The sequence below is a fragment of the Sminthopsis crassicaudata genome, chromosome 4, assembly GCF_048593235.1.
Source record: "Sminthopsis crassicaudata isolate SCR6 chromosome 4, ASM4859323v1, whole genome shotgun sequence".
NCBI lineage: Eukaryota > Metazoa > Chordata > Mammalia > Dasyuromorphia > Dasyuridae > Sminthopsis > Sminthopsis crassicaudata.
In genome coordinates, this window is record NC_133620.1 from 352,488,869 (window position 1) to 352,504,835 (window position 15,967).

Here is a 15,967-nt window from a genome sequence, read left to right on the forward strand (position 1 = left end):
TGACATTGGGACTTAAAGAAAATTAAGGTGCATCTGAGGAAGCAGCTGAATGGAGAATATATTGGAATAGAGACTTAAGTCAGGCAGATCCACAAACAAGCTATTGCAATAATCTAGGTGGGAGGTGATAAAGGTCTGCACTAAAGTAGTGACAATGTCAGAGGAGTAGAAGGGAGCATATATAAGACGTTGCAAAGTGAAAATTGACAGTTCTTGGCAACAGCTTGAATATGGGGTGGGGAAGAGACAGTGAGGAATCCAGAATGATTCCTAGGTTGTCGAGTCTGAGGGACTGAGAGGATGGTGGTGTTGTCTTCTACAATAAAAAGAAAGGTAGGAGTGGGAGAAGTTTTAAGCTGAAGATCATGAGCTCTGTTTTGGATATATTGAGTTTAAGATTTTAATTGTATATCATTTCAAAATGACTGAAAGGCAATTGGAGATGTGAGATTAAACATTAGCAGAGATATTGGGGGAGGAAAGATAGTTTCGAAAATCAACAGGATCAAGATGGTAATAAAATCCATGGTAGCAGATGAGATCACTAAATGAAGTAATACAGGGAGAGAAAAGAAAAAGGACCCAAGGCAAAATCTATAGTTATAAAGGGTGTGATCTGGAAAAGAATCTAGCAAACCTGAGATGGAATGGGGTGGTTAGATAGAAGCAAAACCAGGAGTAAAACCTGAAAACTTAGAGAAAAGAGTATCAACAAAGAAAGAATGATCAAAATTCTCAAAGGCTACAGAGAAATCAAGGAGAATGAGGACTGAGAAAAAGTCATTGGACTTGGCAACCAAGAGATCATTTCAGTGTAATGATAAGGTACAAAGCTACAATGTAAGGGGTTAAGAAGACAATGAGATGAGAGAAAATGGAGACATTTAGATCTTTTCCAGGAATTTAGCTACCAAAAAAACATGAAAGAAATAGGATGGTATTTTACTAGGATAGAAAGATCAAATGAGGTTTTTTTTTAGGATCGGGGAGACAATGGCATATTTGTAAGACAGTAGGAAAGTTGCTAATATAAAGGGAGATATTAAAATAAGAGAAAATGTGAGAATGACAGAGTGGATAATGGGTTGGATAATAGGGAATGAAATAGCATCTCTTGAACAGATAGATTAGTCTTGGTAAGGAGTAAAATGATTTCATCATGGAATGGAAAATGTCATCCACATCCAACAAAAGAACTACAGAAATTAAATGCCAGTCAAAGCACTCTTTTGATATTTCTGGTTTTTCTTTTCTTTCTTGTGGCATTTCCTTTTCGTTTTGATTTTCTTTCACAACATGACTAATGTGGTAATATGTTTTAAATGATTGTGTATATATAGTTTATATCAGATTGCTTGCTATCTTGAGGAGGGGAGAGGGAAGGAAGGGAAGGAGGGAAAACAATTGAAACAAAATTCTATAAAAGTGAATGTCAAAAACTATCTTCACATGTAATTGGAAAAAATATTAAGTGAAAAAAGAATTAGCTATCACCCATACTCAACATTCCATCTCATCCTCTCATTTCTTTGCAGATTCTATTCTTATATCCCTAGTAAGAACTCACTCCTTTCCCCCACTTCTCAGAATCCTTATCAACCCACATGCCTCCTTTGATTAGAAATCTTTCTTGACCTAATCCCTGTAATTGTTAGTGTTCTTTTCCTTCATAGATTTTCACTACATTCTTAGTAGAATTTAAATTCCTCATTTGGAATAATTTTGTTTTGTTTTGTCATGATATCCACCATGTCTAGCATGTTTCCTTGCTCATGATATGTACTTAATATTTGTGGAATGAATAGAAAAACCCCTTAATTGAAAGAAGAAAAGATCTACTGTAGTTTCCCACCAATAAAGACCTTTCCTATAGATGTTTCATAAGAATTTTAAAAGGTGTTATTTCTTGGAAAAGGCCAAACCTATAGCCCAATTTCAGTTTAAGAAGTGGAATCAGCTAACAAAAACAACCACATCTGATGCTCTTTGACTGAGGACTTTGTTTTAGCCAGTTCTCAAAGTTTTATTCCCACCAGTGACTCTAAATTGTTCTCCTTTGTGTAGCTAAGAATTGATACAATTCTTGATAGAATTAGTGTAACAGCTCTGCATCCATTGTGTAGCCTATAACAACTCTTTGGAGCTGTGGAGAAAGCTAGAATGACAGAATCAAGTGTTTCTTGGTCAGGGGGAGCTCTGTGTCAAGCTAAAGAATTAAATAGCTAGAATGCATTGGGAAAAAACCTGGATTTGTTCATGCCCTGTTAACCAAAATGGAATTGGCATAAGGCTAATAGATTGCAAACTTCACTGAGTCCTAGAGAGTTAAAGCCAACTGAGACAAACACTGCCTAAATTCAACTGAAAAGACTTGACCAAAAATATTCACATTCATAGCCAATCTATATAAATTCCAGTTCATGTTTCTTAATATTCTTTAGTATTCCAAACAGCTATGGAAGATCTATGGCAGTTCAAAGGGGGTATAGGCTTCAGTAAATTGATAAAGGGGATTCAGGATGCAAAAACGTGGTTAAGGGCTAGAGGATCACCACGGTTTCTGCTTCTGCAGTTCTTACATTGTGTAGTCTAACATTCTGTATGTTAAGACCCCTAGTTCCCGCATTTTAGACTCTATTTCACAAGTTGATAGACAAGGTAAGTGTTTCTCCTCAACTTTTCTCTTAGATAAACCAGTCAAAAAGAGGCCCCAGACAAGAGGAATTGTGTTTCAGAAATCAGGTTCCACTGTCTGTGTGGTCAGTTTTACATTGTACTGACTAACACAATAACCCAGCTATTGCAAAGCTTTAGCATCTCAGGGTGGAACCATATAATGACAGGGTTTTCAAGTGGCTTTTTATGGAGCACTCAAATGATGAGCAGATTGCAGTAAATGAATAGTAATGAGAAACATGTTTGCTTTGCCAAAAGAAAGTCAGTTTATTAGGAAGTTGCAGAGGAGAGTATCTCTTGTGTTTTGGGAAGATTCTGAGGCAGTGGAGAGAACAGTAAATCCAACTTTTAAAAAGGGGGCAGAGGTTGATACTTGAGTTTCCAGATCTCTGGAAACCAGTATCCTTGGAAGTGGCACTGAATTGTCCATTTTAAGGGTGTAGATATTTCCAATGTGTTTCCTCCCCATGTTCCAGCATTCCACTGATGTGAATAGGGCTCTGTGATGGTTAGAAGCACTTGACCCTTTCCTCCTTTCACCTCCATACTATGACACTTTTAGCGCACAAAGGAGTTACAGGGGCCACAGCGTGAACGAGGGACGCAAGGTGTGCAGGGGACACATGGAGCACAGGGGACACAAGGATTACTGATTGGGCAAGGACCGATGGGCTTTCCACAAGCGTTGGTTGTAGCACAGGGGTTGCAAGGAAGTCTGGGAAGACAAAAACAATAGAAATGAGTTCTTATGGGCAAATTCAGTACTGAAACCAGAAAATATAAAACAGTATGATGAGAAAGTACAAGCACCCAGCACTGTGTGTCTTATAGAAAACAAAATGGAAGCTTGAAAATGAATAGCCTTTCCACAAAGGCTATTGGCTGCTACATAGTAAAGTCAATTTATGGGCATGCTAAGAAAATACAATCTCCAAACACATAGAAAAAGCCCCTCTTTTAGTACATATACCACACTGCCAAATTTATCTTCTTGTCAAGCATAGCTTATTGGCTTCAGTAGGAAAAGCAAAAGTCATAACATTTGACTTGGAAAATTGAGACTAGGTGACTTCAGGGACATCCTTTTCCCTGATCATTTTATATTTTTCAATGAAAATAGTACTGCTCCTCCTGAGTTATATTAGGGTAGTTATTGCCTGAAAAGCATACCCTTAAACCAGAGATTTTTATTACAATTCAATTGAATAATGTGTTTTGCACATATTTGTGTTTGTCTGTATATAGAATGCACATGTGATACTTGACCAGTACTTACTTGCAGTCCTCACTCTCCAAGAGACCCCGATATGTGGAGATCTCACACTCTAGTCGGGCTCTAACATCTAGAAGCACCTGGTACTCTTGGTTCTGCCTCTCCAGGTCACCTCTGATCTCAGCCAGCTGGTCTTCAACATTGGTGATCATACACTGTAACTGGGACAGCTGGGAGCTGTAACGAGCCTCAGTCTCTGTCAGCGTATTTTCCAGAGAATCTCTCTGCCATGGAGAAGAGAAATAAATGTCAGAAGGAGAAATATTTTTTAGAGTTTTCTAAATTCCAACAATGCTTCAACTATCATCACTTCTTAGCTTTTGTAAATATTAAAGGATATATGATAAATATATAAGGATTCAGGTTTTCTCTCCTTCTCTATCAGGAATTAAATTCTTCAGTCAGAATTAAAACAATTGGCGAAGGTAGGACCCAAACAGAACCTACCAGGTTGTGCTGGGCCTGCAACTCAATTTCCAGGGCGTTGACAGTGCGTCTCAACTCAATGATCTCTGCCTGGCAATTCTGTAGCTGTTCGGAGCTGGACACCACCTGCTTGTTCAGTTCCTCTGTCTAAAATATTCCAAGGGGAGAACCAAGAGGTGAGAATGTGATCATTGGGACCCCAGGAAGCCTCAGGTTATGAAGTTTCCATGAGCACCTCACCTGAGTGGTGAACCATTCTTCCACATCTCTACGGTTGTTCTCCACCATGGTCTCATATTGACACCTGGTCTCATTCAACACCCTGTTGAGGTCCACAGTTGGGGCAGCATCCACCTCCACATTGAGACGATCTCCAATTTGGCAGCGCAGGGTGTTAACTTCCTATGGACACAGAAATTGTTAGGTCAAACAAGCTCAGAAAATATTTGTTTCTGAAAAAAAAATACCTTGGCCCTTAGAAATTGTTGTCTTCAAGCATATTTTACAGGAGATAACAGAACCAGAATAACTAATACAAATTAGTTAACAGAAGGTCATGCTTCATCTCTCCATATTGGAGCCCCGATCACCATTACATTGCTCTTATACTTGAGTGATAATGAGTTCCTATAGCTTCTGGGATTTTTTGCTTCTTGAATGCTACTAAATTCAATCTATCTCTTGACTGTGTCTGCTTTGATATAAACATGCTTTCTCTCCCAATAAAATATAAGGTCCTTGCTGGGAAGAGGCAGTTTGTTGGGTTTTTTTTCCCTTCTATTTTCAGCTACTTTTATGGTACCTGACACATATGAGATTCTAAATACTGATAATGATCAGCTGAATTTAACTTGTAGTTTAGCTCAAAGAATCTATGGGTCCAACTTTTGCACATCCCAGAATTGAATTGAAAGGAGATTATTCTACTACTCCTCTCAGAAAATATATGGTTAAGCTTCTGGGGATGAAAATGAGTTTGCCAACATCATCAAAATGTCTTCCACAGTAAACTTATAATTTTCATGACTATCTTCCTTTAAATGTGGAAGCTCCTTGGAACTCTTATTTAGTCACCTTATTTAAAAGTAAGTCCTCTTCCCTCCTTATCCCTAATCCCACTCTTTGTAGTGAGATGTAACCAGTCTGCTTTTGTTCTTCCCAACAATCCTAACCTCTTCATGATTCCTCTTGAGACAGATCAGCTCTTCTTTCAGGGACTCCACTTGGGCTTCTAGATCAGACTTGCACAGCGTCAGTTCATCCAGGATCTTGCGTAGGCTATTGATGTCAGATTCTACCAGCTGGCGCAGGGACAACTCAGTCTCATACCTGTGATCATAGGATACAATTGTAACCAAAATATACAAGTTGCATGTTTCCCCCTTTGTGCAAACTATGCAGAAAAGACCAAGAATACTTAAGTTCTCTTGTTAGTCAATATGTCAAAATGTAATTCTGAACAAGAAGTTTCTTAATGGATTTAGATTATTCTATCTAGCCAAAAAGGTGAGGTTCTTTGGAGACATCTTTCAGTCCCTTTAAAGGCAGGAACACCCCTGGTATACCAATATTTAAGGTATCTGTCTACTTACTAAATGAAAAAGAGGAAAGAGAAAAGCACCCCTCTTCTGAACAACTCACTTGGTTCTGAAGTCATCAGCAGCCAGCTTGGCATTGTCAATCTGAACCACTAGCCTGGCATTCTCTGCCTTAGTGCACAGGATCTTTGGAATGAAGAGTTACACATTGAACAAGATTTCAAAATATAGATACAATCTTAATTTAGGAAAAAAAATTTTTTTGTTGAAAATATCCAAGAAATAAGGTTGGACATTGCCCCAACTTCCAAATTATGAAATCAATAAGTGACTTCTCAGACACACACTAAAAGATTTACAAAATACCTATCCATCTTTACCTTCTGCTGGAGCTCCTCAATGATCCTGAAGTAGTTCTGGTAGTCTGGGCACACGTAGGGGACTTGCTCTTGGCACCACTCCCGGATCCTACACTCCAGCTCAGCATTCTCCCTCTCCAGTTGCCGAACCTTCTCCAGGTAGTTGGCCAGGCGGTCATTCAGGAACTGCATGGTCTCCTTCTCGTTGCCATTGAAGGAGCCTTCACAGAACCAGCCACAGGAACCTATGTTGGCAGGGATGTTGCAGGCTCCAGGAAGGGTGCAGCCATGGCAGCTGGGAGGCAGGCAGGGCCTAGAAGCACAGCTGGTACGGCAGCTGATGCTGGGCAAGCAGCAGTTGTAAGGCATGGTGGTATGATGGTGGATTGTTTGGTTGGGTGCAGAAGTCTTGTCTCCAGAGCCAGCAAGGTTATGGAGCTTCTATTTACCAAGGAACCTTTATAGTTCTCTAGTATTGGGTGTGGACAGAGTATCCAATGTCTTTTTTCTTTTTACTTCTTCACTGATTTTCAAAAGCCCTACCCATCAGTCTGTTCCTTACCTTCCTCAGAAGAGTCCCTCACCTCATAAAAAGACTTTACTTGAGCTTCTTGCTAACTCAGGACTCCTCTGTTGTGCTCTACACCCATGAAATAAGAGTTTTGTGGTACATCTTCAAAGAGAAAATATTCTCCATACCCAAATACTTGCCCTCATTAAGTAGGTGTTGTTCCCTAAGGTGGCATTCCATTTGTGTCACTTGGAAGGGGAAATGACTTTGTAGGACATCGCAGTGATGGGCTTTTGTCCCAATTCTTTTTCAGAGCATTATTAGATCCAAGATCTTGAGAAATTTGAGCACTAAACATATGCCACCTTTTTCCATGGGCATGCATATGTTGATTTATTTCAAGGGAATGTGAAAGAAGACCATAGTATGTTGAAGATTTAGAATAGTTAAGACTTCCATGGTAAACTTCTAAAAAAATTTTGAGGAATAGATTGGTTTAAAGGTGGGCCCTCTGATATAAGTCAGAGGCCCAAGAAAACTGAAAACTTGAGATCTAAGTACATAGCATCTTAGATTCGTGGCGTTTAGACCAGAAAAGAATGCAGAATATAAACTTCTTGAATGCAGGGGATCATTTCATTTTTGTCTTTCTAGCTCTAGTACCTGGCAAAACACCTGGAAAATATTAGGATTTATTAATTGATTGCTCCAAAGTCATCAAGGCCAATGTATTCATCTTCAAAGTGAGGAAAATGAGATGCAGATAGGTTGTGACTTGCCCACTTTCACAGATGTAGTAAGAAGCAAAGCTGGAATTCCAGCCCTGATCCCCTGATTTTAAATCTGGCTATGTTTCGATTATAACACACTCACTTTGAAATAGAGGAGTGAAATACAACTTGATGAATGCAAAACATGGAGACAATCCAGATAAATGGACTGCCAAAGGAGGAGGCAAAAAGAGGATCAAAAGAACAAACCGCTTATTTAAATGTAAGGCTCTGACGGGGGAAAGGAAAACCTAACAGAATTATTTCAATAACCTTTATAAAGAGCCTCCTATCTCCAAGGAACTGGATTCTTGAATAATAATCAGATAAATAAATAAAATTAAATAAATAAAATACAAGATAAATTGGGGATATTTTTGGTGGACTCTTAGGATTTGGGGATTCAAAGTCTGAGCATAAAATAACATATAGGACAAACATTTCTTTTTCATGCATGTATGATAATTTTAAACATTTTTCCATATTTATCATATTATGCAAGAAAAATTAGGCCAAAAGGAGGGGAAAAACAGGAGAAAGAAAAAAGCAAGCAAACAAACAAAAGATGAAAAAGCTATGCTTTGATCTAAATTCGGTCTCTGTAGTTCTTGCTCTGAATGCCAATGGCATCTTCCATCCCAAGTCTATTGAAATTGTCTTAAATCACTGTATTAATGAGATGAACTAAGTCCATCACAGTTGAGCATATTATAATCTTGTTGTTACTGTGTATAATGCTCACTTCTGCTCACTTCACTTGGCATCAGTTCATATAAGTCTTTTCAGGCTTTTCTGAAATCAGCCTTCTCATCATTTCTTAGAGAACAATAATATTCCATTACATTCATATACTATGACTTATTCAGCTATTCCTCAATTGATGAGCATCCATTCAATTTCCAATTCCTTGCCAGTACAAAAAGAGCTGCTACATTTTTGCACATGAAGATGCTTAGGAAAAATACTTCCTGACTAAACAGCATCTGTGACTCAAGTTGCAACATACCTGTTTTACTTCACAGGCATCCCTATTTTTATTTTAGATTTCTTCCTGGTTTACAATATAAAACTGCACTTCTTGTACTTTGTCTATCTCCATGGCAAAGGACCAAATGTGCTGTTTTCTATCCCCTGAAAGTTGTTTATCCCACGAATTAAAAGGTTTTCTCACCACACAGGTCAGTGTTATTATCACTGATTATTGGCATATTTTTCAGATGAAAGACAAATGGGACTACAAAGGACAGCTGTGGTTACAATGGAATTATTATTTCTGTGTTTCTTCCCCAAGACAATTAAAGGGTGGGAAGGACTATTTTCTGAGTGAAATGCTCCCAAGGCTTTTCAAAACTAGGAAATGAGATTGCTTTACTTGAAAGCATCCATCTTAAAGAGGGGCTTCCAAGCATCCCAACTCCTTCAGAAATCTAAAAGCATCTGGGATTGTGACATATGGGAAGACCTACAGTGGTGGCTGCTTCAGAAAAGGGAGAAGAACTCCATATGGGGCAGAGTCCAGATCTTGTCCTTCCACAGCTCTCTACAGCCACCCAAATATATTCCAGAGCATTGACTTTCCAAAAAGGAGAAGCCTGTCCAGCACTCGTCCCTTCTACTTGAGGGATAAAGGAATGGGCAATGTTGCATAAAATGTTTGGACCAAATATCTGAAGTCTTTCAAAAGTTGGCATCATTTACACAAAGATATCTCCTGCCTTAACTGTAGCCTCTGAAAAACCTTGATCTGCTGGAAATGTGTGGAGCCAGAACAATAAGACTGAAAGATGAACTGACAAGAAGCAAAGCATATGCATACATATATATGTATGTATATTTGAACATACTGCTGGATGAACCAGGAGAAGATAAAAAACAGATGAAAAGTTTTTCTGAAGATTTTTAATTAGCAAAAAGAAGCAATGTCCAAACCATTGATAAATATATTCTACTGGAAAAGTCAAAGAAGAAAAAGTCCAAAAGTGCATCTATCATTTGGCAGCAGGGTGGTCCAAGCTACTCAATGCCCCAGGGAGACAACAGTGGAGCCATCTCTTGAAAGGATTTGAGATCACAGAAACCACAGAATGTCTGTGGCCTCTGGGAGAAGATGCTAACAGAAATTCCAGGTACTACAAGGTTTTAAAAGTCCAGCAAAGGTTAAAGATCTCAGTAGAGAGTTAGAAGGTGAATTGGAAGCTGAAAATATGCTGGTGTCTACAGCCAAGCAGTTATTAGAAGTTAAGAGTTCTTTCAAAGCCTCATTGTTACTTTTTTAATACTTATGAATAGCAGAGGAAAGGCTAAAAGGGACATGGAATGCTGAGCATGGGAGTTTTGGGGTCTGACAAGGTAAAAAGTGAACAGCAAACTCCTGGAAACAATCTTTACTGAAGAGAAGAAAGAGCCTGCTGTTTTCTGGATTCCTTGGTTTTATTAGGATAACAGCAAAAGACAATGATGAGAGGAGTTAAAGACAAAGATTGACATGAAACCTTCAACATCTGAACAGTAAGTAGACATAATTCTGCCATTTTCTGAATATCTCTTTTTCTAAGATGCTCAAAACACTAACTGAATCACGCGCTTTTGCTCCTTTAATCAATGAGAAAAATTGGGCAAGGAGAAGTGGAAAGTTGTTTCTGAGCTGAGATTGAAAAGCTCAGCTATCACTCCCAGTTCCACACCCACACCGATAAACATTGGCTCCTGTAGTGGGTAAGAAATCAGTTCGTTCACACACACACACACTTGCACATGTGCGCACATTGGCCACTGCAGTGGGTGAGGGATCAGGGATTCTGAATAGCTTGTGTTTCAGGCAGAAAGAACAAACAAGGTAAAAACCTCCAAGAGATATAGGAACCAAGAGCAACTTAAAGGAATGAAAGGGATATTTGGAAGTATGTGTTTGTTTACTTCATGTAATCTAAAAAACAATGTAATGTATGCATTTGTATAAAAATATAGACTGCATCTTTGATTTTACTGATGTAGGAAAATCCCAAGTGAGTAAAATTTTTGATGAAGAATAGTACCTTTTCTTGCAAATAATGGTCTAAAAAATAAAATAATAATAATAATAATAATAGTCTTGGAGAATTGCCCAGTGAACTGAGAGTATATGTCAGAGGTAGGATCATTTTAATATAAATAAAACTTCCCACATAATTTTGCAAAGGACCTGACTTCTTTTTATGATGTTTAAGATTATTTAATAGCATCCTAATGGGATTTTTTCTTTTTTCTCTTTTGCACAATTCTTTTGATATTTTACTGATAACTTTAAAAGAAGTGCCAATATATAGTGTGCTAAAAAAGTAAGCTAATTACTTAGGTCAGCCTTCAAGGAATCCAAAATAGAATAATGTCCATTATTGGTTTTTCTACCATTTTAAATTTTTTAATGTAGATAAAAGGATGCTATCAATCATACTTATTAATTCTTGTAGCTCCTCTGATTTTTTAACATGAAAATTAGTTTAAAATAAAGGGAAAATCCTTCAATACATAGTATGGGATAAAAGAGGGTATGAATATAGAAATGGCCAAAGAACATTGAAGTAATCTGCTGACTGGAGCAAGGGAAAGGAAGGGATTAAGCATTTATTCTCTATTTTTCCCATGAAATAATTAGGGTTAAGTGACTTGCCCAGGGTCACACAGTTAATAAGAGTTAAGTGTCTGAGGTGGAATTTGAACTCAGGTCCTGACTCCAAGGCTGATGCTTTATTCACTGCACCATCCAGCTGCCCTGAATTAAGCACTTATTAAGTGCTTAATATGTACCAGGCCCTTTAGAATATTCTCTCATTCATTTATCTCAAAAACTTCATGAGGTAGATGCTATTATTATCCCCATTTTACAAATGACGTAAACAGAGCTTAAATGATTTGCCCAGGATCACAAAGCTGGTGGTTAGAAGCTGGGTTTGAAGTCATATGGTCCTGATTTCAGGCCCAGCACACTATCTATCTAGCTGCCAGAGTCAGAGTAAGGGAGATGAGGGATATTAAACAATTATATGGAATTAGGCAACCTAGATATAAATTCCTCCTTTGCTAATTCTTAAGCTATGACTCCCATTGGGCAATGTCATCAAACTTCTCTAGACCTCAGTTTCCTTATCTATAAAATTGGGAGGAATGGATTAAGATGGTTTCTAAGGAGTGGATTCTTCCTACAAACAGGCTCAATCCGGCAGAGTAGCTTGGAGTAAATGACCAGAAATGACTGTCCATCTTTCAGAACAAGGAAGCTGTAGGAGGCTGGAGTGGTTTGGTTCTCAAGGTAGACAAGGAAGATAGCTTCCTACTCAGTGCTGGTACATCAAACTGAGTGTAAGACAGAAGGTGAAGAGCCAGTCTTTTGCAAATATCTGCCTTATTGAAATTAAATGTCTGGGTACTCAACCTGGGACTTTAGTGTTGAGTTGGGAAAGGGACAATGCTGGATTTGGAATCAGGAAAACTTGAGTTTAGATCTTGCCTCTGATGCTCATTAGCTAAGTGATCTTAGACTAGCCAATTAATTTCTTTTTTTATCATTTTTTAAATTTATTTTTTAATTTTATAATTATAAAATTTTTTGACAGTACATATACATGAGTAATTTTTTATGACATTATCCCTTGTATTCATTTTTCCAAATTTTCCCCTCCCTTCCTCTACTCCCTCCCCTAGATGACAGGCAATCCCATACATTTTACATGTGTTACAGTATAACCTAAATACAATATGTGTGTAAATACCATTTTCTTGTTGCACGTTAAGTATTGGATTCCGAAGGTATAAGTAACCTGGGTAGATAGACAGTAGTGCTAACAGTTTACATTCAATTCCCAGTGTTCCTTCTCTGGGTGTAGCTACCTCTGTCCATCATTGATCAACTGGAAGTGAGTTGGATCTTCTTTATGTTGAAGATATCCACTTCCATCAGAATACATCCTCATGTTGTTGAAGTGTACAGCGATCTTTTGGTTCTGTTCATTTCACTCAGCATCAGTCATGTAAGTCTCTCCAAACCTTTCTGAGTTCATCCTGTTGGTCATTTCTTACAGAGCAATAATATTCCATAACCTTCATATACCATAATTTACCCAACCATTCTCCAATTGATGGACATCCATTCATCTTCCAGTTTCTAGCCACTACGAAAAGGGCTGCCAGAAACATTTTGGCACATACAGGTCCCTTTCACCTCTTTAGTATTTCCTTGGGATATAATCCCAATAACAGCAATGCTGGGTCAAAGGGTATGCACATTTTGATAACTTTTTGGGCATAATTCCAGATTGCTCTCCAGAATGGTTGGATTCTTTCACAACTCCACCAACAATGTATCAGTGTCCCAGTTTTCCCACATCCCCTCCAACATTCATCATTATTTGTTCCTGTCATCTTAGCCAATCTGACAGGTGTGTAGTGGTATCTCAGAGTTGTCTTAATTTGCATTTCTCTAATCAGTAGTGATTTGGAACACTCTTTCATATGAGTGGATATAATTTCAATTTCATCATCTGAGAATTGTCTGTTCATATCCTTTGACCATTTATCAATTGGAGAATGGTTTGATTTCTTATAAATTAGGGTCAGTTCTCTATATATTTTGGAAATGAGGCCTTTGTCAGAACTTTTACTTTTAAAAATATTTCCCAATCTGTTACTTCCCTTCTAATCTTGTTTGCATTAGTATTATTTGTACAGAAACTTTTTAGTTTGATGTAATCAAAATCTTCTATTTTGTGATTGATAATGATCTCTAGTTCTCCTCTGGTCATAAATTCCTTCCTCCTCCACAGGTCTGAGAGGTAGACTATTCTCTGTTCCTCTAATCTATTTATGATCTCATTCTTTATGCCTAAATCATGGACCCATTTTTATCTTATCTTGGTATAAGGTGTTAAGTGTTAGCCAATTAATTTCTTGAGGCCTCAGTTTTTCCATCTATAAAATAGAGTAAATGGAGAGAATTGTAGTATAAACTCTATAAAGGTCAAATTAGATCATGTATAAGCTCATTTCAAATGCTAAACAAATGACTGCTGCCATGATGATGATGATGATGATGATGATGATGATGATGATGAAGATGACAACAATGATGATCATGCTAATAATGATGATAATGATGATCATGATGATCATGGTGATGGAAATGGTGAAGAACAACTGGGAAAAACCTTTTGAACTCCCAACCATAGTCAGGATTTGAGCAATGAACTTAGAGATGAACTGGGAAGCTATCTAGACCATCATTTTAAAGAAAAGAAAACTAAAATCCAGAAAGAGTTATATAATTTATTGGAATTTGCAAATTGGTGACTTTCTCATATCCTAGAAAGCTTTTTCCCTGGGAAATTTTCCAGAGCCACAATATCCTATAATCTAAGACTAGGTATAAAGGTAGAATAATAAATATACATCTCTCCCTTTCAGTGAATTCTTTACCCTTTTTCTCCTACACTTCCTTCTCCCACCCTTCCTTCTCCCACCCTAACCCCATTTTTAGTATGTTTAGCTTAGCAGAAGGGTAAGGATATCACCCATTCAGATACTAACCTGCCCTAAAGAGGACATTGTGGACAATCATTTAGTAAGTACTTGCTGTGCTTCAGGCATTGTGTTAAGCACTGAGGATACAAAAACCAAAAACAATATCATGCCATATAAGGATAGCAGAGGAAGTGAAAATGTTGATGCTGGAAAAGAGAAAGCTCAGAAATGATAGCTTTCTTCAAGTATTTAAAGAAATCTCATGAGTAAGAAAAACTAGACTTGTCTTGCTTGGCCACAAAAAATAAAACCAGTATCGGTGAACCTTGCATAAAGGTAGATTTGGAGCAGACCTAAAGAAAAAAGTTTTAATGATTTGTTCACTTGTTTAGTTGTGTTCAGCTCTTCATGACCTCCATGGACCATACTCTCTATACTCTATATGGGTTAGTTGAGCATTTTTTTTTTGGTTTGAGTTTTTGGTTTTTATTGGGGTGATTTTTCAAATTCAATAATTATAGCTGCCCAAAAATGGTACAGGCTGTCACAAGAGATCCCCCCTTATTAGAACCATTCAAGCAAAAATTGGATGGCCACTTTGTAAATACATTGTAGAAGGAATTCTTATTCTCTTATGGGTTAAAATTCTAATCTCTAAGGTCTCTTCCAGTTCAGATTCTGTGATTTCATAGTTTTTTAGCTATTAATAACAGAGCAGGGAGTATGGAATTTTCAGTCACTATATCCTTCTTTGCTATTATTGTCCCTCTTCTCTCATTTAAAAAATGTCTGTCTCTCTAGAGCAGGGCTTTTTAGCATGGGTACACAGACTCCCAAGGAATCAATCTGTAAACAGATTTCAGAGAATCCCTGAGCTAGAATAAAAAAAGCATATCTTTATTTCCATATAATTGGGTTTTTTTATAATTCTATTGTTGAGGTTGGGAAGGAGACACCAAAAGTTTGGGGTCATTGATCGATGTCATGAGGTATCTCAAAAGAATTTGCAGGCTCAAACCCATTTCCTAATAAGGGGCAAAGTTTATTTGTAACTGTAACACCATTACAATTACAGGTTCCAAAAGAATCTAGCAAAGTTCAGAGAGAGGAGACCGCTTTATCCAGCTTTCTATCATTGATATGCTAATTCTATAGCCTAGAGAGTGGTCTATTCCCTATTGCTTCAGGAGTTTAATCTGTGGGACTATACTGAGGCCAGAAGTTATCTGACTGAGGAGTGGTCTATTCAGAATCAGATTGGGAGCAGGAATTTCCTGAGGCAGATTTCAAACCCAGAAGATTTAGGATCACTGACTTATTGCTAGAAAAGAAGCCCCCCTAAAATCAGGAGCCCACAAAATTATTGTTATATTATATCACCATGTCTTATTTTATGCATTTAAAAACATTATTCTGAGAAGAAGTCCCATAGGCTTCACCAGTCTGCCAAAGTGGTCCATGACACAAAAAGAGTTGAAAAGACTTTGGGCTGCCAACTAGTGTCAGGATACCAAAATGATTATAGCCCCATCTTCCTGCTAGGGAAATGTTGGGCAGAGTGGAATTTATTTATTGCTTGCTTGCATTTTGCACCATCAACTGAACATGGATGCCAAATTCCAAGGAAATGTCCCTCTGTGTTTTGTTCTGATGCCAGGAAATTCCATTGTATTTTAATCCTTAGACTTACACTGGAACTTTTTTCTAATCTACTTCTCTAATCCCCCCTTATTAGAACCATTATTAATGGTTCTAATATGTATGTCTTCAAAAGTATGTCATCGAAACTCCAGTTTATATGTTTTAGGGGGGGGAGATTGTATTTTTTTTTTAATTTTGTAGTGGTAGCATTGGATTTGACCTTGAGAAATACAGGTCAATCGCTTCTACTGACTCATTTTAGAGAAACATGGGAATCTTTT

The 15,967-nt window shown here is 37.7% G+C and overlaps 1 protein-coding gene across 1 annotated transcript; it reads right to left on the bottom strand.

The window, feature by feature from the left end:
* Nucleotides 1–2,983: 2,983 nt before the first annotated feature.
* Nucleotides 2,984–6,685, bottom strand: LOC141541354 (keratin, type I cuticular Ha1). Its single transcript, XM_074265494.1, has 7 exons — nt 6,294–6,685; nt 6,017–6,099; nt 5,548–5,704; nt 4,616–4,777; nt 4,397–4,522; nt 3,953–4,173; nt 2,984–3,391 (listed from the first exon to the last, which is right to left on the bottom strand). Exons 1-7 carry the CDS (start codon nt 6,639–6,641, stop codon nt 3,235–3,237), a joined length of 1,254 nt encoding a protein of 417 aa, XP_074121595.1. The 5' UTR covers nt 6,642–6,685; the 3' UTR covers nt 2,984–3,234.
* Nucleotides 6,686–15,967: the final 9,282 nt, after the last annotated feature.